General features: G+C 35.9%; 1 protein-coding gene across 13 annotated transcripts in view; it reads left to right on the top strand.

Annotated features, from left to right (window-relative positions):
- The window catches only part of LOC141915498 (uncharacterized), a 473311-nt gene that overhangs the window by 305633 nt on the left and 144031 nt on the right, over positions 1-23647 (top strand). For 12 of the 13 annotated variants that reach the window (XR_012620964.1, XR_012620965.1, XM_074807054.1 and 9 more), the window contains 4 exons: positions 1445-1546; positions 1654-1786; positions 9575-9741; positions 22422-22481. Coding sequence is in view for 11 of the 13 variants with exons in the window: in XM_074807054.1 (XP_074663155.1) it covers positions 1445-1546; positions 1654-1786; positions 9575-9741; positions 22422-22481 (462 nt within the window). In the remaining 2 variants the exon portion in view is untranslated. Of the gene's footprint in view, positions 1-1444; positions 1547-1653; positions 1787-9574; positions 9742-13329; positions 13418-22421; positions 22482-23647 lie in introns of those variants that run through there. The other variant, XM_074807062.1, reaches the window with a different exon arrangement.

Raw genomic sequence — 23647 nt, 5'->3', positions numbered from 1 at the left:
AGATACCTATTCATGGTTTTCGTTTCCCTTTTCTTCATCTTTAAGACCTCTAACACCGTACCATAGGGATAGAATGGACGTCATACAGCTTGACCAAATGAAAGTAGAGACTCGCGAGCTGAAACAACGCCTGATCAAGGACACTCGGAGTTTAATTCAGTCGTTCAGCCCAAAAAAAGATCCACAACCATGCCCAGACACCCAAAAGCTGGTGGACTGGTAATTAAGCATTTATACGACCCCAGTCGTGTAGTGGTAGGGGCCATCATCTGCGGTGTCAAAGCATACATTGCGTCAAGACATGGCTCTACCCTGTCGAGACCCAGGTTCCGGTCTTTGTCGAGAGAACTAAAGTCAATGGTTACGTACAGCAGAGTCATGTTACCTCTTCGGCGGTTGTGTTCAACCACGTTGTTAACGACATCCGGGATTATGGGGAGACCACCGAGATCCTATACTAGTTATATGCCATGCTGGCCAAACGATATTATATATCTGGTATTCCTCTTTTTACTTGGAAATCCTGAGGTTGTCTCCCGGTATACGGAAAATCGGGGAACACATTCGTCGGACGGACCGCATAAATGTCCACTCGGTAAAAGCAGGTTTCATCCAGATCGACCTCCCTGACCTGGATGACAACGACTTTGTGGGTATACACTACCGCAAGAAGGCGATGGATATCGTAGGTGACCATGTGGTCAGGACGGTGAAGGCCCATTTAGATGGGACGTGGTAACCCCACCACACCTAATTGGGGTCAATTTGGAATTGCATTGGTATGCACCGGACACCTGCCAGTGGTACTCCGATGCGTTCTGCTTGCTACCCAGTTGCCCTACCTGATCGGACACCTAATGGTACCCTGTTGCGTTTTTCCTTCGCAACCAGCATTACACTGCTCATCTGTGAAAATTTTGTCTGCCGAGTGTTTTTGTTTTTTATCCTTTCAGGTTACCTAACCGGATAGCCCCGTAGGGCTCCACACGCTCAAGTTAGGAAGTTGTCGGAAGGGACCATCAAAACCGAAGTTGTTCAGGCGTTGCGATTGTAAATACCTGTATATAGCTGGAGTAACGTGTAAATAGTGTGTAGTGGTTTGCAGGGATGGCCAACGCGGATTGCAATACCTCTCGTGGTCTCGTTTAGTCAATATCCGTATCTTTATTTGAACCGTGTAAGACCGGAAGCGGTCTCTTAGAAACGTGTGGTAGAATAAAGAAGCCATTGTTGTATTCCATTGTTCATGTTTATTGATGGAAATTGGCCCACAAAAGGAGACATCCCATCCACATTCGTGAATTGAGGCGACCGAAGAGATTCGTTACACTTGCTTTAGCAGCAATTTGAAAAAAATCTTTGTACGAACATTTATATTTTTTTCAGTTTATCTAAAACATAAAACTAATCATTTTTATTTGGGAATTTTCAAATTTATTTCAAGGAAGAAGAAATTCTAGGATTGGCTTCTAAACTTTCTTTTAATGAGAAACTGAAGCATCGAATGCAAAAGCACAGGGAATTACGTGGGACTACGCTGTATAAGGTAAATGATTCTGAAATTTAAAGATATGTACAAAATACGAAGAAAATCTCTTTATTTGAGTAAGTCATTCTCTTACCTACATGATTGTCTGTCTGTCTGTCGATAAGGTGACGATACCATATAGAATGAAATCTTATGGTGAAATCGACCTTCATTATGGAGACAAGGTTGAGGTTTTGGAGAAAAATGGCAATTTTTGGAGAGGAATATGTGGAAATGGAAGATGTGGCTGGTTTCCAGGTAAATCATATCAATCGACATGCATTAAGTTGCTTGATTTCCGGGTATTTCTAACCCCACCTGCCCCTGTACAGAGCTCCGAAGACGATGTACGCATTGACGAAGTGAAAGTCCGAAAGTGGGGAATTCCCAGGAACTATAAACTAATATAGGGGATATTTATAAAGATCACATTGTATTTCTTGCACGAAGTATGTACTGCAAACATTCACCCCCTTCATCCCTTCCCTCCCATGTTTGCTTTTGTTCGGATTTCTAAAACCCCCTCCCCTACGTGCATAATGCACTGCCCCCATGAATTGAAATCCCTGTGAATGCCGTATCCTTATCAGATCTTCGCAAATTTTCACTTTATAAGTTAGGGAAAACTAAAACCAACAGCCCATAGAGCGGTCGCTCATTTACATTGCTGCCATCAATTTCTACACTCAAATGACATTAATACTACAATTGAGTCAACATCCTATAGATATATATGTTACTTCATATATTATAAAGTAACATATATATCTATTTGTATTGCACCTTGCACATAATGCACATGGGCACAGTGCCTTAGTAATTATAAGTACAGCCCTAGGCTCGCACTGTGTCCCTCATCTTATGTCTGTAAAAACTATGTTCAATTCCTATATTGTATCTTGCATGACATAATGATGAAAAATAAATTATATATATATATATATATATCTAATTCACCCAAACCATGTCAAAGAAACGTTTTACCGTTTCGGTTTCTATGTTTCCATTCTTCCCAGTGGGCGCATCAATGTTAAATCAACGTTGAAACGACGTTGTGATTTAACGTCGGCTGTAGGTTGATTTTTGAAAAGTGAATCAACGTTCATAGTCCGACGAGAAATCAATTTCATTAAATAACCGATATCCAACTAGATTTCAACCAAATTATAACCTGATAGTCCGACGTTGTATCAACGTGGAATAACAACGTATGCGTATAGACCTCCATCCAACCTGTTTGCAGATAATATTCAATCTGAATATGACTCAATACCAACCGAAATGTTAATCTGATACCAATAAATCCACAAACAATCACATATACTTGAAATGTATATAGAAATAATTGCATTTATTACCAAATGGTTTGCATGTAACATAATAAGCTCCAAAAATAAAATTTAAACTAACAAAACATGATTAAGATGCAAAACCTAACTACAAATTGTAGTAATCTACTTATCGATTTAAGAAATCGAGAATTATACATAGTCAGTTTCTTCTGAGATCCATCATGGTGTTAGTTTTCTCTTGAGAGTTTAGTGAATCCTTCTCTCGGCATCATATTTCAGCTGGTTCAGAATAACTTAAGTAAGTTGTATGATTTGCGAACGGCATCTTTAACCATAAAAATATTGATGCAATGAATGAGCCAGAAATATTTTCATAACTTAGCAAGTTTGAAATTTAACTAGTCAGTAATCAATTTTTCATTGTAGGTTTTATAACAATGAATCAAAGCTTTTGCTCCCTTCAACCAGTCCTGGAAGTGGTATTCACAATAAACTCCTAGCATGACCAGTATCAGACACTATAAAGGTACTTGGTAATATTCTCCCAAGTAGGCAATATTGTTAAAAATTACCAATGTTAAATTCACAGGGACAGGTCTCCTCAAAAGAAAATGTCTTCTTTCCATTTCATGTATAACATCAACATCAGTGAATTTGACATCGCCCTGAAAAAACAACAGGCCTGTACTGGAACAATTCTAAAACAAAGACAATGCAGAAACAAATTAATCTCGTCTTAATTGTTTCTGCATTTACGTACTCATTACCCTCAAATGAATGTGGTAACCCATTTAGTTCATAAAGTTTCATCTGTCTCTACATTTGATTTGTGGATTGACCACATGGTAAACCGTACACTTATGACGTCGGCCGTTGACGTAAACATGCCCACCCGGCTGTGTAACAAATATACGGTGAAACCCTAAGGGTTAGCAGGTCTGGGCTTTATAAGGCCTATTTCTATTCATAGCTAATGAAATATGATGGTTTAGCTTTATTCAAAACTACTTATGTTGATAACGTTCCGAGTTGATAGAAAATCAAGATAGACTAAACACACACAGAATTTCAGGATCAGCCATTTTATTACTCGCCACACACACAGCGCCCTCTATATTATTTGCACTATTTACTGATATAAACCGATAATACTAACACATCAACATCCTTCCTTTTTGTAAAAAAAATTGTATGAATCCTACACTAAAACTCTAATTCTAAATCAAGCTATTGAGTCACTATAAGTGCATTGATTTTACCATCAAAAATTAACGTAAGATGCTATTATGAAATTACAGGTTTGAACTAAACTTTTCCTTACTCAACTAGTAGTAGCAAGTTATTGTAATTATAGCATGCATATTAAAGTCACTAATTTCGTACATAGTCCTTTAAATAGGTTGGTGGTCTCGTTGTTCTCCGAGGACGTTCTACACGAATCGGCGATTCATCCGCATTTGCAATTGGATTTTCTGCAAACGATTGAGGTTGAACGGAAACGGACGCTTCAGTAACCACCTGCGAATTAGGTACATGAGGCACACTTTCGGGTTGATCACCCATCTGGGTTTCGATCTGCGTCGGTCTCAGATGAATGCGGTTTCGACGGTATGTGCCCCCGTTATCTCCACGAATACGATAGGTGCGGTCACCCAAAATATCCACAATCTCGCCTTTTATCCAAGGACGCTTCTCGCGGTGTTCGAAATATACACGTTCACCGGCTGCGATTTTTCGCAAATCTCGTGATTTTTGGTTTATGCAACGCTCAACGGTTTCCTTACGTCTCAGACGTTTTTCGGTAACGTCTGACGGGCGATTTACGTGTTTCTGCATCGGGATAAATGAGTGTGTTTTCCGCCCAAACATTAATTCAGTCGGACTTACACCTGTATCTTGGCGCGGCGTATTGCGAAGCTCGAGTAACGCCTGCATTAGGTCAGTACCACTTCACATTGATTTAATGATCAGGTGTTTCACGATTTTTACTGCAGATTCCGCTTTTCCATTGGCACTGTGGTGGAACGGAGATGCCTCGATGTGGTTTATTCCCCACTTATCCAAGAATACCTTGAACTCTTCGCTGACGAACTGAGGACCCGGATCGGTCACAATTTGTTTCGGAATCCCATAACACGCAAACTGCTTTTTGAGCACTGCAATGCATTTGGTGGAGACAGTTGAAGTCATACGCTCGACTTCAATCCAACTCGAGAAATAATCCACCGTAACTAAGTAGTTGGTTCCGCTGATTTCAAACAAATCGCACGCAATCTTTTCAAATGGTTCGTTACCATCTGGATGAGAGCGTAACGTTTCTCTCTGATTTCTCGGTTTCAAATCCTGGCATGGCTCGCAAGAGTCGGCCATCTGTTTGATTTCGCTCGACATGCCGGGCCAGAATATGATATGTCGCGCTCGACGAATCATACTATCATATCCAAGATGGGCGGCATGTAATCTGGTTTTCATATTTTGACGCAACGACTTGGGAATGACCATCGCTTCCCCTTTTACCAGAATTCCTGTAGTGCTATCATAGCTTAGCACATCACGCATGTCGTAGTACGGTCGAATATCACACGATACATCGGTTTTCATAGCGGGCCAGCCATTAGCTATAAACGATTTTAGTTTCTGTAACGTTTCATCACGTTCAGTGGCGGCTGCCACTTCAGTTATTCGAGCGTCAGGTATTGACGGAAAGTAAGAAACGTTCATCACTCGCGGTCGATCATCGATTTTATCGAGATGTGCCCGACTAAGCGTATCTGCGAGCACAAGCGATTTTCCTTCACAGAAAACAAACGTGATGTCGTATCTATGTATACGCATCAGTAATGTCTGGAGCCTCTTCGGAACCTGGCTCAGAGGTTTCTTTAATATCGACGCAAGCGGTTTATGGTCGTTTTGTACGATTACCTCGCGACCATAAGTGTATTGGTCGAAACGTTCAAGACCAAAAACTACGGCGTTCAGCTCCAACTCAATTTGTGCCCAGTTCCGTTCTGAACTGGTCAGTGTACGTGACGCATATTCGATGGGTCGGCCATCTTGAAGCAGTACAGCTCCGATACCAGTACGCGAACTGTCGGCCTGCAATACGAGTTCTTTTTTTGAATCGTAGTAAACCAATACAGGAGTCGACGATAACTTCTGTTTTACTAAGCGGAGCGCTTTCTCGCAGTCATCGGACCATCTAAATGGTTCATCTTTGCGCGTAAGTGTGCGTATCGGCTCGAGATCAGTCGATAAATTTGGCAAGAACTTAGCCAAATACTGGATCATACCGCACAGTCGTTTCACGGCATGAATATCTGTCGGACGAGGCATATTTACGATTGCGTCAATCTTAGAATGATCAGCCTTGACTCCTGCTGCCGAGAAAACATGACCATGAAACTGAATCCCCGGCTTCCTAATGTCTTTCTTCCCAGATTCCTGGTCATTCAGTACGATATTGCGCTCATCACAACGTTTATACAACTTCGAGAGCTTCTGATCATGATCACGATCAGCTGCGTCTTTTGTGTCCCCGCATCCGGCCACAATGATATCATCGGCTATTGCGAATGTTCCATCAAGACCCTCTAATGCCATATTTAACATTCTGCTGAATATCTCACTACTGACTTTGAGACCAAACGGTAAACGGGTCCACCGAAATCTTCCGAAAGGAGTGATCATAGTCGTCAGCTTCGAACTATTCTCATCCAATCTGACATGCCAGTACGCCTCTTTTACGTCGAGTTTGCTGAAGACTTTCGCATTACTCAGCATCGGCAATACATCTTCGATAGTTACAAGTTTTCGATGCTCGCGCATGAGTGCTTCATTCAGTGGTTGCGGGTCGATGCAGATTCTGATTCTTCCGGATTTTTTTTTCACGACTGCCATTTGAGATACCCACGGAGTTGGTTCAATGACTGGAATCAATATACCACGTTTGACAAGAGTGTCTAATTCGCGTTTGACATCATCTTTAACCGCAATCGGTAAATTACGACATGGAAGGACCTGTGGTTGCACAGTCGGATTAACGGTCAATGTCACTTCACCGAGATCGCCTAATGCAGATTTTGCGATTACCTTGGCTATAAATCGATCGTTGTGAACAGTTATAAGTTTCATATCACGCAGTGCGTTAAGACCCAGTAGACACGAGAACTTATTCTCAACAACAATGAACTGAATACAGTTGGTCTCATTAGTGCGCGGATTTAGTACCTTCAATTTCGTTTCGCCAAGCGGAGTCATCGTGGAACCATTCCACATTACTAGATCAGTACGAGAAGACGAGTGTATCAGCTGTTCTCTTTTCACGTAACGCTTACATATTGTGTTAACATTTGCACCGCTATCAAGTTGAAATTGAACTTCACATTCATTGACGATCATTTTCGCACTGAGCAGATTTGACGGTGGCTGTTTCCGGTTGACGGCGCATAACCAATCAGTGTCTGCATCACTCTCAGAATCAGAGTGTTTCTCGGTTTCAACAGCTTTCACGACCTTAGGTTTCGTACATTTCGATTTGAAGTGATTTTTCTCGTGACAGTTATTACATGTTTTCTGCCATGCCGGACACTTTCCACGGCCAAATTCGTGATGAAATCCGCAGAACTTGCATTCCTTTTTCGTAGATCTTACGTCTGGTGCCGGTTTTGTCTGCCATTGATTGAAATTGCTCTTTTTAAAACTCTTTCGCGGTTTCGTTCTCGTAACCTGCTGAACTTCTTTCGACTTTTCACGGAGTTCATCCGCCTGTTGGTTCGATTGTTCAAATGCACGGCACAATCGTATAGTCTTTGCAAGAGTTAAGTCATCTTCACGTAAGAGAAGTGCTTGGAGCTTTCCAGCGACTGAGAAAACAATTTTGTCTCGTAGCATTCCATCTTTGGATGCTTCAAAATTACAAGCTTCTGCTCTTTTACGGATTTCAGTCAGAAATGCGTCAAACGGTTCGATTAACTGTGTCTTCCAGAATCTATACGTTTCAATCACCTCGCTCTGTCGAGGGTTGCAGTACGCTTCCAACTTTTCAAGTAACCTGTCAGGGTTCTTGCTATCACCACTCTGGGCCCACTGGATTTGGTCATAGATTTCAATGACCTTTGGCCCAGCGCTGTGTAGAATGATAGCGACTTTCGTTTTATCAGAAGTGTGAGGTGCCACTGCAATGCTTAGGTAAATCTCTATTTGCCGCTTCCACTTTCGGAAATTCTCAGCAATATTGCCTTCAGTAACGTTCAACTGCGGCGGAGGACGAAACACACCAGGGGTTACCGGACAAGGTAATAATGACGAATCACCGCCGTCGGCCATCTTTTCTTCTTTTGCAAAGAAATCGTTTCTATCAAGTACTCACGCGACGAATGACGATATAACAGTCTCTCACAGAATTTAGAACGAAAATGTCGTCAATCCCACCGCTGCCACCATGTTGATAACGTTCCGAGTTGATAGAAAATCAAGATAGACTAAACACACACAGAATTTCAGGATCAGCCATTTTATTACTCGCCACACACACAGCGCCCTCTATATTATTTGCACTATTTACTGATATAAACCGATAATACTAACACATCAACAACTTATATACCTGAAAATTCTCCAAAAGTTCACCGCAACTGCCTTCTTCCTCGACTCGAATGAATAAAAATGGTCGCGACGTTATGTCGAACGATTAACTTTGGTGGATGGTATTCGAATCCCGCAATTCGAAGTTCGATTTAGGTTGTTAATGACACATTTTTAATGCAACGTTAGCATTACCATTGTATTTTCCAATATATATTAGATGGTTATTACATCGATAAAGAGGAGGATATGTCACATTGATGTCTGTCCCGAAAGTCTTCCAATCAAAAAGTATGCCGAGGAGTATCACAGTGATTGGTATTAATTAAGGACCATTTGAGCACATGGGTTTTCAAAATGAAGAAAAAAATATCGTCAATAATGATCAGGGAGTTTTTAAAGAACACTGTTTTAAGCCCACATTGATATAACGTTGAAATCAGCTAGTAGAGCGACGTCAACTTACAACTAGCAAAACCATCGACGTAAGTCGGCGTTAGTATTTTGACGTCGAGTCTTCAACGCAGGATCGACGTCAATAATTGGTTGTTTGCCCACTGGGTTTATTCAAGGCTCAGATATAGAGGACAATATCACTTTCCATTTGCCGGTTGGGTTTTCAATATGGTTTTAACTGGATCGATAAGTACTAAATCAGTGAAGTTGCGCTAAAAAAGTAAGGAAAATGCAGACACATTCTAGCACACAAAACTAGGATTGGGCAAAATGTGTTAAAAGGCCAAGTATTCAAATGACCTTTTCGGAGACAATGGTTTGAGGGTCATGTCTCTCTGTAGTCGATGATGTTGAACCCGGCTATCTCGAAGTGCACATTGATTCGGTCAATCGGGATGATTGTTTCACGCCTCTTATGTAAGGTGCCTTTAAACTGCGTAGTAGGAATATCAGGACAAGGGGGAATTACCCATAATACGAGCAGTCTGCAAAGCACAGCAGTAACCCAAAAACGGTACATGCGGAGCTTATATGCCACAACAAAGAGTACACAATTGTGACAAAACCTAGTACACACCAGCTAAATATTATATATCGAACAATGTCACAATAGCTAAATATTATATACCGGTATTGAACAATGTCACAATAAATATACTGAATACAATCAGAATATCAAACAATGGTTATAACATCGCTCTTTCTGTATTTCTAGCTAAATGTCTTGACGTGATTGCTGTAGGAGGAGGCGGGGGCGCATTGAAAAACGTATCTGAACGTACACTTGTGCAGGAAGCTGTAACAAAGCATTCAACTACTATGAACCGTCAAATTAAGCAAAGCAGACCTTCATTAAAACACAGACCTTCCAGCATAAGAAAGGTAAGTACGCCAGAGAATAATTTCATTTTGTCAGTTAGTGACGTCATGATAGCGATGACACCACGAATAATACAATTTCCTCAAGAGTCATGTAACTGATTATAACAAAATGTTAGGTTTCCAATGTCAATACTTTTCTGTGTTCATACGATACGCATTTAATGATTTCCCGCGTTTTAATATATAAAAGACATTTATTTACGGCATGGCGCAGTGACCTAGTCATGTATGTATCAATGAATCAATGATACATTTTCGTGTTAAGCTATACATGTACACAATACAGTCAACCTGTTATGATCGGTTCATTTCAAAACTCAATTATGATTTTATGCCAGCCGTAGGCTGAGCATATTACTATACAAATGGAGCGAATTTAACGGTTTCCAGTGCAAAGGGACTTTGACTGTGCAACTGAGCATATATTCATACAAATCATTCATTAAAGCATTATCCATTCTCGAAACACTAAAAAGCTGAATTTTGGAAACGGGGCCTCATTAAAATGTATCTGAGCTTTTTTGAAGGATTCAATGCGAACTCCGGTGTCGCTGATGATGGTGGTATCACGGTTGACGGTTGATGCTGCGTTTCTTGCGGCATTTCTTGTGACGGTTTTGGTGCTAATACCGCTGTTTCGAGGCGGTCAATCGCGTTTGTAGCGGTATTGTAATACGAATCCATCCATTCGTGGGCTTCGGTAATTACGTCGCTGTCCTCTAGTGAAGCTGCGTATCTATAATGTGCGTTTCTTTGAGCAAGTGAGTGCATCCCTAAAACACTCTCTACCTGGTCCACGGCTCTTGTCAGCCACCCAGCGAGGCTACCACGACTGCTCTTCAGCTTCTCAGAACTTTTCGATTCCATACTCATGGTACTGATGGTTTTAAGTGACGTATAATTCTGGCACAAAATTCGAACTATGTTGCAGTCCACCAGAAAAACCACCAAACCACGAACGAACAAATTCTTCAGGAAACTTTCAAACGGATTTATTCTATTCTTAACATAATCGTTTGCTGTAACAAAAATATATAAACACACATTTTAGCCAATAGTCTAATTATATATCTCGACAATTAATTTCTCAGCTATAAAGTTACATAGATTCACAATTCAAACTTACAATTTTGTTTCCCTTCAAACCAGTCACTCGAAGGATATATGTGAACTGCCCAGAAAATGCTATATGTTGAACCTTTATACTGCTAGGATTGCAGACTAAATTTTATGCTCTACGAGCGTGACATAATAACTAGACATTACAGAAACCGTATACCAGTACAAATCCCTGAACACAATTGTTCAGTCAATTGTTAACAGTAACCATAATTTTAATTCACTATATTTTATATTTTCAATATCAGATTTAATCTTATCCCATAATTCCGAAACATTTGAATATGATACTTCGCTCTCTGGGTTCTAATATAAATCTCTTAAATATTGTTTTTTTTTCATCTTATTTTAATCCATTAATAATAATCTTGATTTATTTTCAATGATTTTATCATTTGATTTATTTTCTGGTATAATATCATCATCATCATTATTATTAAATTTGAATTTATATATTACACCTGAGAGTATAATTACTGTGATTTATCCAAATGTAATATATAAGTCATTATTACTTCCAGTATTAGAAGAATTAGATAAATTATGATTTGAACTAATATCAGGTGATTCATTTATAACAGATAATTTCTTTTTCTTAGCTTTTTTTAATTCTGCAGATCTTCTACGTAGTTCCCTTTACCATTTTATTTGTTTTTCAGATCTAGGCTTCTTCTAATTATCATCACTCATTTATTTTAGTTAATTTTTGTTCTGATTCAATATTTTTATCTTTATATTCTATAGGTTTAATATTAGAAAATGTTATTACACCAGTAGAAATTAATGTCATTACTGATCCTAATTGAAAGGGAAAATAACCGACCCATTTTTGTAATTCTGTCATAATTAAGTATTCATTTTTTAAATCAGCATATAATTTATTTTCATCATTAATTGGTATTATTCGGTTACATAATTTAGAATAACATTCTACTATTCCATCCGATATAGAATCATTTATTCGGGCCATTCTAGCTTCTTCATATATTTTGAAATATTTGATTACTTTTTCTTTGTTCATATTATCTAATTCTTGAAAAGATATTATTTTACCAATAAATTTCTTACATTTACCACTGGCAATTAATAACTCAAGATGGTGCTTACAATATAAGTAGTACTCAATATCAATATTATTATCAATATTATTTTCAATTTTGGTTGGAATATCCTTATTATCAGTAATACCCAATTCTTCTATAGTTTTTTCAATATCAATATTATTCTTACTCGATTTTTTAGACATTTATTTTAAAGAAAAAAAAGTGGAAAAAAAATATTATAATAATACTAATAGCTATTTGGGTTAATACTACTGTTAACAAACTAATATTAGCTATTTGAAGTCATTGTTTTTTTAATATTTTCTATTTGTGATATAAAGTATTTCAATTGTTATCTAGAAATATTAGAGTTCTAATAAAATAAAAATAAGAATAATTGCTAGTTGAAGTTATTGTTTTTTTAGGACGTTCGTTAGACGAACGTCCTTATGTGATCGGTTAGCCGGTTGATGACGCACTTCCGATTTGGTTGACAGACGTTTAAGGTCGTTTTAAAGCCAGTTAGTTAGAGATTTCCTCAAATTCCGCATCAGAAATGGTGTCTTCAAGTTGGGATTGAATTTGGTTAAAAATAGTTGGTTAGTTTTTGCTGTGCCCTCTTGAAAAAATGCTCTTCACGCCGTTTGTGTGACATCACACATTACGTGTTGCTTATGACGTAGAGGGTATAGTGATCGACAGAAGAGCCATTTTTAAAATCGTTGTATCGTGGATGTTAACTTTAGAGGACCGTACGAAGTCTCTTCAAAGGTGAGTGTCAACATATATGGTGACTTAACTTAATTCTTTGTGAGCGCATAGAGGCCCTGTGAGAATCTAGAGACGTTCGCAGCATTGAAAATTACGCAATGGTCCGCTCGACACGCACACACATGCTGTCAGTTTGACCTACGTGACTAAATACAGCCGCCATGAATCGGATGCAATCCACTTCAAATTTTATGAAGTGAATATCATAATTATTATTTATCTGATATACACCAAAAAACCTTTAATAGAAAGGTATTTGGCGTCGGATTCCGTACCGAAAATCCCGGATTGTTACACTGCATAGTTTTTTTAGTAGGGTTCTTTTAACATTTTGCCTATAAGCCATTTGATTGACACGTGGGGCGGGGCTTGCGATCTGCCGATGACGTCAGATGTAAACAATAATATAACCACGTGCATCGCGCACATGTGTAAACAAACCTGGCAACAAATTAGATTTTTTGGTGCCAAAACTTTTTTGATTTTTTCTTTTGTCCAATGATTTTTCAACTGGAGCCAACTGCTATGCCATTTGATTGTACAATCAAGTATTCACGTTTTATAGACTCTCTCTGAAATAATTCTTGTCCATGTATTGAAATGGGACATGTATTGAAATATCTATTGTCGTTGTTTTTTTTTTTTTTATTTTTAGGATATAAACAGCCTAGAAGAAACATCATCTGGCAGACACACATTTGACTACAGATCATATCCTGTTATAAAATGTGTTTAATAAATATTTTACTCAAGTTTTCTTGCCATTAATACTTCCTGACTACTTTTATTTTATGGTTATCTAAGTGCAAGGCAAACATTGGTGGGGTTCCTTTGGCCCTCCGAATATATAGGACCAAAAGGGGTATTTTATGCCATTTGGATTTATTTTTGCTTAGAAAATCTAGTCAAATACTTTTTGGTGGGCACATTCAAATTCTGAAGGGTAGGACTAGTCCAACCCCTAAATCCACTTGCATTCAGTCTCATGAGAACTAACTTAAAACGTTAAAACCTTCACCGGCCTCCTACTCAATTTTTTGAATAGATGTAAAACTTATGGCAGAATTTATGGTTGATTCCTCGATATTTGAATCCCAAAGAATAATTTTTGAATTACGCAGTAGGATGACACTTGAATAGCCGGTATTCAAATTTTCCAATCAATGTGGGAGGTGTCTGGGTCTACATGCGTTTCACAAACGAACGATTTTAGAAATTTATCTGAACAACCCAGAAATTAGATAGTGTTTCTGAGTGATTATCTTTGCTGAATAATTGTGTTAATTTAGAACTTAAACATTGTTTCAATTTAAAATTTAAATCTGTTTTATACCTTTCATTTTGATAATTTTTATTATAATCATTATAATGTTCACGATTATCTTTTTCCAATCTCTCATATATTCTGGATTATTTGCTTGATATTGTTTTTTATGATTTTTGCATTTTTCAGTATTATTTATATAATATTGTTTATTGATTACGTTTTTGCAACTTTTACAAATATCTTGTAAACCATCATTGCCATCTTACGTTTATAATAGTCTGTAAATGGCTTATTTAATTCACATTTTGAACATTTCTTATGCGTAATATTTATAGTTTGTGTCTGTTTACTTTCCATTTATCATACATATTTTTATTAAAATTGATTAACATATTAGAATCCTTTTCATAATCTCATTCTCATTTGTTTCTTCTCTTTTTAACTTTAAGTACTCATCTAAATTGCAACCATACGCGACTGTATGAATTCTGTCATCCAGAATATATCTTTTATTCTTCTCTTCCAATCAAATTTATCATAATTTTCATACTGTAAAACTTCTGTTATTTCAAATACTCCATAAGGCTGAGGTTCCATCATTGCCCAACCATATAGATTATTTGCATCTATATATAATAACTTATATCCAGGATTATCATTTACATTGAAATATCTATCGCCTAATACACCCGAAACTCCTCCTCTTATAGATTTTTCAAATAATAATAATTGATCTATATTTGTTAACAAATCCATTTTAGCCCACTTGGAACTTTAGTCCCAGCCGGCTATTGCGTTCACTTTTCGTCCGCCGTCCGTCCGTCCGTACGTAGACGGAATCAAGTTATTTTGGGAAGTTTTTAAGACGCTTAAAGGTAATGTCTTGATATTTGGGTTACACATGTATCTACTCTAGACACATCTTCAGCCCAAAAACTGGCCCTGTCAGATTCAAGATGGCCGACTGGCAGCCATTGTTGTTCGCCAAAATCAGCACTTTTTACACATTTTTGAACTTTTTGAGGGAAATTTTGAAGACGATTTGATCAATGACCTTGATATTCTGGATGTATGTGAATCCCCCCCAGGGCCCATCAGCATAACAAAAATTGGGTCGATCGGACTCAAGATGGCCGTCCTATGACCTTTTTAGTGCCCAAAAATGTTAATTTTGGCCCAAATTCCGAGTCCTGTAGCTTCCTACTGGTATTTCATTTCTCATTGCAATTTGTGATGGGTATTCTTTGGAAAGGGATGTTTTATACCTGAGACAGATATTTTTCATCAGCCAATTATGACGCAATTGGCGGCCATCTTGGTGTCAGCAGTACTCATTCGTAAGTGGGAAAAAGTTTTTCCACATTATATTGATACCTAAGCGTTTTGTTACCACAATCATTTAGAAAGTTGTAGCTCATAACGTGTTCTATGATTGTGGTGAGTTTCAAGGTCATTGGTTTTTGTATATGGCCACCAGGGGGCGTTGAATAATGCAATATCTTAGTATTTCTATATTATATTTGTATCAATGCATATTTTGTAACCACAATCAATTGCAAAGTTGTAGCTCATGACATCATCTATGATTGTGGCAAGTTTTAAGGCCATTAGTTATTCTATATGGTGGCCAGGGGGCGTTGAATAGTAGAATAACTTAGTATTTCCTTATTATATTGGTACCCAGGCATATTTTGTTACCATGATCAATTACAAAGTTATAGTTCGTGACATGTTCTATGATTGTGGTGAGTTTCAAGGTCATTGGGATTTGAAAATGGTCACCAGGGGGCGTTGAATAGTAGAATAACTTAGTATTTCCATATTAAAGTGGTAACGAGGCATATTTTGTTATCACAATCAATTACAAAATCGTAGCTGCTGACATGTTCTATGATTGTGGTGAGTTTCAAGGTCATTGGATTCTGTATATGGTCACCAGGGGGCGTTGAATATTGAAATTGTTAGATTGTTGAGCATTTGGAACCACTTCCCAAGTGGGCATGGTGTCTCTGGACCCCTAGTTATATCTGTAAATTTTAAACCACAATCCCAAGTTAAACCCGGGCTAGAATAAAAATGACATGGATCAATATTAAAATATTTTAGATTTACATCTCTAAACCTTTCGAATATATCAGTTTATAATAATACATCTGATGCTAAGTATAAATCTACTAATCTGTCCATGATTTTTTATTTTGAAATGATTCCTAATATTCAATGTTCTATTATAAACTCCATCTTTAACATATTCGGATCTTAATTCATTATAAAATCTTTCTTTTAATATTTCAGTTAGGTTAAAATCATTATGCGATTTATAAAATGAATATGGAATTGCTCCTTTATATCTCATTAATTGAAAATCAACATTATTTGGATAGTGTTGCTTTAATATTTTTAATTCATCATCAACTAATCATTTTGATAAATTATCTAATGAACTTCTTAAAAATCTATATGAATCTATAAATCTTAGACACCCAAATTGGAAAGATATATAATTCTCAGATGTTTTAGCTAACATTTTGAATTTATAAGTTGGTATTTTAGCAACATTTTTTGATCTATTTGAATTTAATCATTCTATTTCATTATTGATTTCTTCTATTTTATGACATAGCTGTTTAATAAATAAATGAGCATCATATCCTGATAAATTACGAAATATAACTGGAACAAAATTGATTTTCTTAGCTTGGAAGTTACAATTCTCATATGCTGTACCTCTAAATTTACCATTCGAATGATCATGATCTCTAACTTTTTTATCTTTAAAATTAAATAGTTTTTCACAATAAAAACATTCATCTGAAAACTCAAATTCTTCTTTATCTTGTTCTGTCATTATAATGTTTTTATTTTCATTTAACAATTCATTATATCTTATTTCATATTCAATTAATAAGTCACAAAAATGATTGATAACATTTTCATTTCTATAATTATAATATTCACTTTTGATTAGTTCTGGATAATCTGATTTTATATATAACCCGAAAGCTGCAGCTGATTGATGAATTTTTTTAATAGTATTTGTTATTGGTGGTTCTTCTGAAAAATCATTTTTATTAGAATTCAATTTCTTTCTTTTATAATATATTTCTTTTCTAACTTGATCAGTTAATTCTTTATTTAATGATTCAAAATCTCCATATATTACAAATGGTACTTCATTCTTGTAATCATATTTTTTAAATTCTAATATTTTATCCTTTTCATTTGGTAAAACTATTTTACAATAATTATCACATAATTGTTTATGATTTGATAATGCACTTTCATTACTGAATTTAGTTATACATTTTCTACATAGATATATTTTATTGTGATTATTTTCTGTTCTAAAAAATAAATCAATTCGTTTAATCCACATATAATGATTTTCCTAATGTAATATATCTATAACACCATTTAAATCATAATCTATACTATAAAGCAGAACAGACGGTATTTACCGCGACGCATTGTTGGGAAATTAATGCATGTATTGAAACGTCCTTTTACTGATGCTTAATACCAGTTTTTCCGCTCATCAAGTTACATGTTTCAAACAGATTGGTGGTCCGAGGGAGTGACAATATTCATTCCAAGCCCGGGCTAAAATTCGGTTAAAAAGATGTGTTCGCCATCTAACAGTAAAGTACCATACTATGCCTCTGTAATAGTACTATAGTAATTTACTGACCTAACCGACCCTAACGCAGCATCAGAACAGTACATGACACAGTTCTCTCAACACCGATTTGTGCCTCAGTTGTTTAAACCATTGGTTAAGACATTCATCACACGTAATCTTTGGATCAAAATTGATATGATTGGACTTAGCGATATGTTCTGACTGTGTTGCCGGCCCATACGCAGCGTCTCAGAATGGTTCTTAGAAGGGGACAGGCCCATTGCGTAGTTTTTCAGAATGGTTCCATACCACAGATAGGTTACTGGCAGTAGGGAGGCCCAAACGCTGCCTCTCACAATGGCTCCGGGGGCTGCCGATGCGTGCGATGGTGTTAGATTTATAAAAGAATGTCAAATAGTACAGGTTTTTGGGGAGGGGTAACAAATAATGTACCGGTAGTAACTTTGTACAGGGAGGGGGGTCAATGAAAAATGTACGTACTTTTCTAACGCTCTCTTGCAAAATGTATGTATATACAAGAGAGATATAAAAAAATAATGTCAAACAGTGATACAAAATACAGAATCCTAATATCATCGTCGAGCGATTTTCATTTTTCAATGAATTGCAGTCCCACGATCAAAGTTAAGGATGATATAATGCAATTAGTTGGTTGAATGGAGGGACTTCTTAAATGAACATACGGGTGGTATGGTCAATATAGTAAGTGCTCGAACAAGAAAGAGGGGGCCTAAAAACCGCTGGGGCCGACAATTTACGGTTAGTTATTTGAACAAATGGTTTTGTTCCACAGACAGGTCAGACGGGGTAGGGGAGCAGGTGTGGGGTTGGTTCCAAGAACTCTGAACATTTGAAGCATTTAGATTCATTTCCCGGCCGATTAAAATGAATTTATTTCATAAGCAAAATGCAGGATGCAGGATTCATGCGAAGAGGTGGTGTGCTCACGACCAATACACCCATGCGCTCAACGACAAAGCCATCCATTGGACGGGTATTTAGCTAGTCATTTGATAAATACAAAGGTTCTAATGTATAATGTTCAATTTTATGTCCTTTTGTTTTTGGTAATCTGATTAAATCAAATACATTTATCTTAACATTATTATCTCTTTCTATTTTTGGTATTTGTTTAATTTTAACAGGATAACATCTTATAATTATTTTCAAATTGTTTATAATATGATACTTTGCAAATATGATCAGTTGCAGGATGTAAGCAACTAATTATTGACCATAAAAAAACATCATCAAAATTTTGTACATTTATAATGGCATTAGTTTTAAATGATATTTTAATATAACTTGATCCATTTGTATTATCATCTTTATAATATGATAAATTATTTTCATCAATTGGTTTTGATTTAGTTAATTTATTATATTTTGTATTGTACACGTGTAACATCATAAATATTATATCATCAAATATTAATCCAGATCCTTTAAAATATTTCTCTTCTATTTTATTTTTTACTTCATTATAACATTTATTTAATTTATCATCTATATGTTCTTTTGAAATAATATGTTGTGAATAAGAATTTATATTATATATTGGTTTATCTTCAGATTTTATAAATTTAACTTTAACTGATATACTTATTTTAGGATATTCTATGTCTGTAATTATTTTTATAATATCTTTCATATTTTCTTAATGTTTTTAGCCCACTTGGGACTTTAGTCCCAGCATGCTATTGCGTTCACTTTTCGTCCATCGTCGGTCCATCCGTCTGTCGATGGAATCCAGTGGGAAGTTTTGAAGACGCTTCAAGCTTATGTCTTGATATTTGGTTTATACATGTATCTACCCTAGATACATCTTTAGCCCAAAAACTGGCCCTGTCAGATTCAAGATGGCCGACTGGCAGCCATTGTTGTTCGCCGAAATCAGCACTTTTTACACATTTTCAAAGTTTTCGAGGGAAATTTTGAAGACGCTTTGATCAATTACCTTGATCTTTGGTTTATATTTATATCTACCAAGGGCCCATCATCAAAAGAAAAATTGGGTCGACCTGACTCAAGTTGGCCGTCCTATGACCTTTTTAGGGCCAGAATTCTAGGTCCTATAGCTTCCTACTGTCCTAATTCCTACTGGTTTGCCATTTGGTTTGCAATTTGTGATTGGTATTCTTTGGAAAGAGCTGTTTTATACCTGAGACAGGTATTTTTGATCAGCCAATTATGACACAATTGGCGGCCATCTTTGTGTCATCAGTACTCATTCGCAGGTGGGAAAAGGTTTTTCCACATTATATTCATACCTAAGCATATTGTATTACTATATTCAATTGGAAAGTTGTAGCCCATAACGTGTTCTATGATTTTAGTGAGTTTCAAGGTCATTGGTTTTTTAATGTGGCCACCAGGGGGCGTTGAATAATGCAATAACTTAGTATTTCTATTTTATATGTGTACCTATGCATATTTTGTTACCACAATCAATTGCAAAATTTGTAGCTCATGACATCTTCCATGATTTTGGTGAGTTTTAAGGACATTAGTTATTCTCTATGGTCACCGGGGGCATTTAATAGTAGAATAGATTAGTATTTCCTTATTAGATTGGTATCTAGGCATATTTTGTTACCATGATCGATTTCAAAGTTGTATTTCATGACATGTTCTACGATTGTGGTGAGTTTTAAGGTCATTGGGCTTTGCATGGTCACCAGGGGGTGTTGAATAGTAGAAAAACTTTGTATTTCCATATTAAATTGGTAACGAGGCATATTTTGTTATCACAATCAATCACAAGATCATAGCTGCTGACATGTGCCATGATTGTGGTGGGTTTCAAGGTCATTGGTTTTTGTATATTGTAACTAGGGGGCGTTATGTATTGAAATTGTTAGATTGTTGAGCATTTGAAACCACTTCCCAAGTTAACATGGTGTCGCTGGACCCCGAGTTTATTTTCTTCTAACGTTTTACCTTTATGAAATTTAAACTCGATGGCAGCTGGACCAATATCACTTTTAAATGCTTCAGTAATTTCAATATCTCTTTTATCATCTAATGAATCATTATAATTTCTAACATCTTCCATGTATGGTCTTTTATTATCTAATTTATTTTTTATTCATTTAATTGTCTTCTGTTTCTTATCATTATCTTTATCAAAATAATCTTCACCTAAAATATCATTATTAATATTTCAAATAAGATTTTTAGATTTTAAATGTTCATAATATCTTTTGTTACTGAATGATTGATTACAAGTATCACATTTATATATTTCTTTTTCATTCATTAATTCATCTAATTTAGTTTCTAAAATAACATTATCATATTCTAATTTCAATTCATTCTCTAAGTGAGATTTAGTTTTATTACGTCTTGCTTTTTGAGATTTATCTATATTGATTTTACATATTGGGCAGTACTACTTCTTATTTGCTTCCATTTTAATATCAAATTTTTTATTAAAGTTGATTTTATATTATTGGAAATCTATATCATGGTGTACTTTTTCATTCTTAACTTTATATATGAAATAGAGATCACCTGAATATAATTCTTCAATATCTTCACTTGATAATCTATCTGGTAAATATTTTCTGAATTTATATTTATTTCCTTTTAATCCTTCATATTCTTAGTGAATAACTAATTTATTACCATATTATATTATTTCTTATGTAATGTTAATTCATTTAACTTTTTAAATTTATTATCTACGGATTTGACATTTGTAGTATCTTGAATTCTTTTTAAGAATGATTTGTTGTTCTCACTGTGTACTTGTTTACTCTCCATTTTAATAACAAATTTTTTATTAAAATTGATTTTAGAAGTTATTCATATATAAAATATTCATTTATATATGTTATTCATTTATATGATATTCATATATATATGGAATCATTAGAGTAATTGTAAATATAGGTTCAGATCAGAGGTTGAGGGGCGAGTGAGTGAAAAATGAAAAATAAATTCGAGAGTGCGAGAATTTATTTTTCATTTTTTTATGAGCTCGACCTCTCGACCTTTGGTCTGAACCCCTATATATACAATTACTAATAACGCTGTTCAGTTATGAAATAACGCCGGACATATTTCTTCAGTTCCTCAGCTTTCAGTCTGAGTTACGTCAGATTCCCTATTTAGTGATGATCTTAGGAAGAAAGGTCGGTTTCTCCAGTATCTGACTGTGTTACTTGGTGTTGCTGTTCCGTGATGAGTTGGTGTCGCTGCGCATTTATGATTTGACTTTCAATTTTCGGAATTGAAGAAAGTTATATAAACTTTAGAATTTCCGATATTTTTAATGTATTATTTGCTGTAATATTTTCTATTCATTATATTCGTATTACAATGAACAATGGTCGTGAGTTGTCCTTTGAGTTCTGTTCGTCTCATCTAGATTTTCGGGGTGAAAGCATCAGGTCCAGGGGGATACTAGGAAAATGATAATGTACAGAAGCTAGTGTTCATGGCCAGTGTTGCTTTTATCAGACAACCTGCGTAGATACGTGCGTCATACATAAACATTAAATACACGTTATGTAAATAAACATGTCTAGATATAACGTACGTGCCGCGTACGGAAACCTAAATATGGTGCGGCCATTAGATCCGACGAGTGCAAAACAATGAATTTTTTATACTCCGCATTCCAAAGGATCAGATTGGTTGTTTTTATCCAATGTCTTACTACATTTATTCTCATAAGTGAAAATTATTTGTTTTGCCAATAAAAGGATACGTGTGGCGATTTTTCGAAATGTGATCGGGATAAGCCAATTTTTAAGAGAGTTTGAGTTCAGAATATGATTGGGATGAGCCAATCATAATATTAACAATTTCGATTCTTGTTTCATTCTTGTTATAGAAGAGTGGTCCATGGAGAAAAGATATTCTTGGAAAAATAACAGTCATGAATCAGGATGAGGTATTTACTTTTAAGCAATTTTTCTAATTCATTTCAAGGCTACACAAGAAAGCTTGTTTCTCATCAGTTTTATGTTCTAGAAGAACCGTTGATCGCAGGACTGATATTACGTAGTATGATTACCCCTAGGGAGAGGATGTGCCTATTGATTTTGGGTTCAGAGGATCAAAGGTCACGGTCACTGCAGGTCATTCGTGTGAAATTTTGTAAACACGGTTCAAGAAGAAATGTTGATAACAGGACAATGCTTTTTCTTAGTATGATTACCCCTGGAGAGAGGATGTGCCTTAGTGATTTTGGAGTTCTAGGGTCAGAGGTCCAGGTTGCCTAAAACCCTGTATACTCAATTCTTAAATAACTATTGATTGCAGGACATTGATATTTCATAGTATGTTTATCCTTGGATACACTCATCATTTTTCGATATTAAAGATCAGTTTCTTCAGCGGGGGGACGTAGATGCGTTGTATCAAATTGCCTTGTTGGAATTTTGAATATGGCTTTTTATTTCTATCTTTTTTAAAGGGAGGTAAAAATAAAAACATGCTGCCCTAGTCACTTTTCTGAAAAGGGCTGATGAGAAACAATGGTATTTTTTTGTCTAGCCTAGATCACCATCAATCTTTAATCCCTGTATATACACTTTGGTTTAGTCGGGTTGGCTTTCTTTTGTCTGGATATAGACTTTCATAAAATTCGAAAACTACCATTTGAAAGTTGCATGCACATTCCTGGTATTCCCATTTTGTACCAAATTCTTATAGTATTTGAAGGTGACTCAAGAAATCATTGCTGTTTCATTCATGATATTGATGATCAAAGGACATTGGCAATCTAATATTTGACTTCATTGTATTTCATAGAAGTCTTTATAATGGCTCTGGAGACCTGTTCAGAAATAACTTGTTCCCAAGAAGAAACTGTAAAACTCGTCTTTTTTGCCATGCACTTTCGATGTGTGATAATTGCCATTTAAAACTTTACCAATCAAAGAGGAAACGGTAAGAAGAGATTTCTGTGAAACATTCTGATGACGAAGTGATTAAAATTCATAGTTCGGTATATGTTTCGCAAAAATTTATTCCATCCGGAAAATACCATTATTGACCTAAATTCAGCAAAACATCTATGAGGCTTGACAAAGGTGATACCTTGTTACTTCTAAA

This window comes from Tubulanus polymorphus, chromosome 1, assembly GCF_964204645.1.
Source record: "Tubulanus polymorphus chromosome 1, tnTubPoly1.2, whole genome shotgun sequence".
NCBI classification, from domain to species: Eukaryota; Metazoa; Nemertea; class Palaeonemertea; order Tubulaniformes; family Tubulanidae; genus Tubulanus; species Tubulanus polymorphus.
The sequence above is the reverse complement of the archived record's forward strand: the minus strand, read 5'-3'. Positions and strand labels throughout refer to the sequence as shown.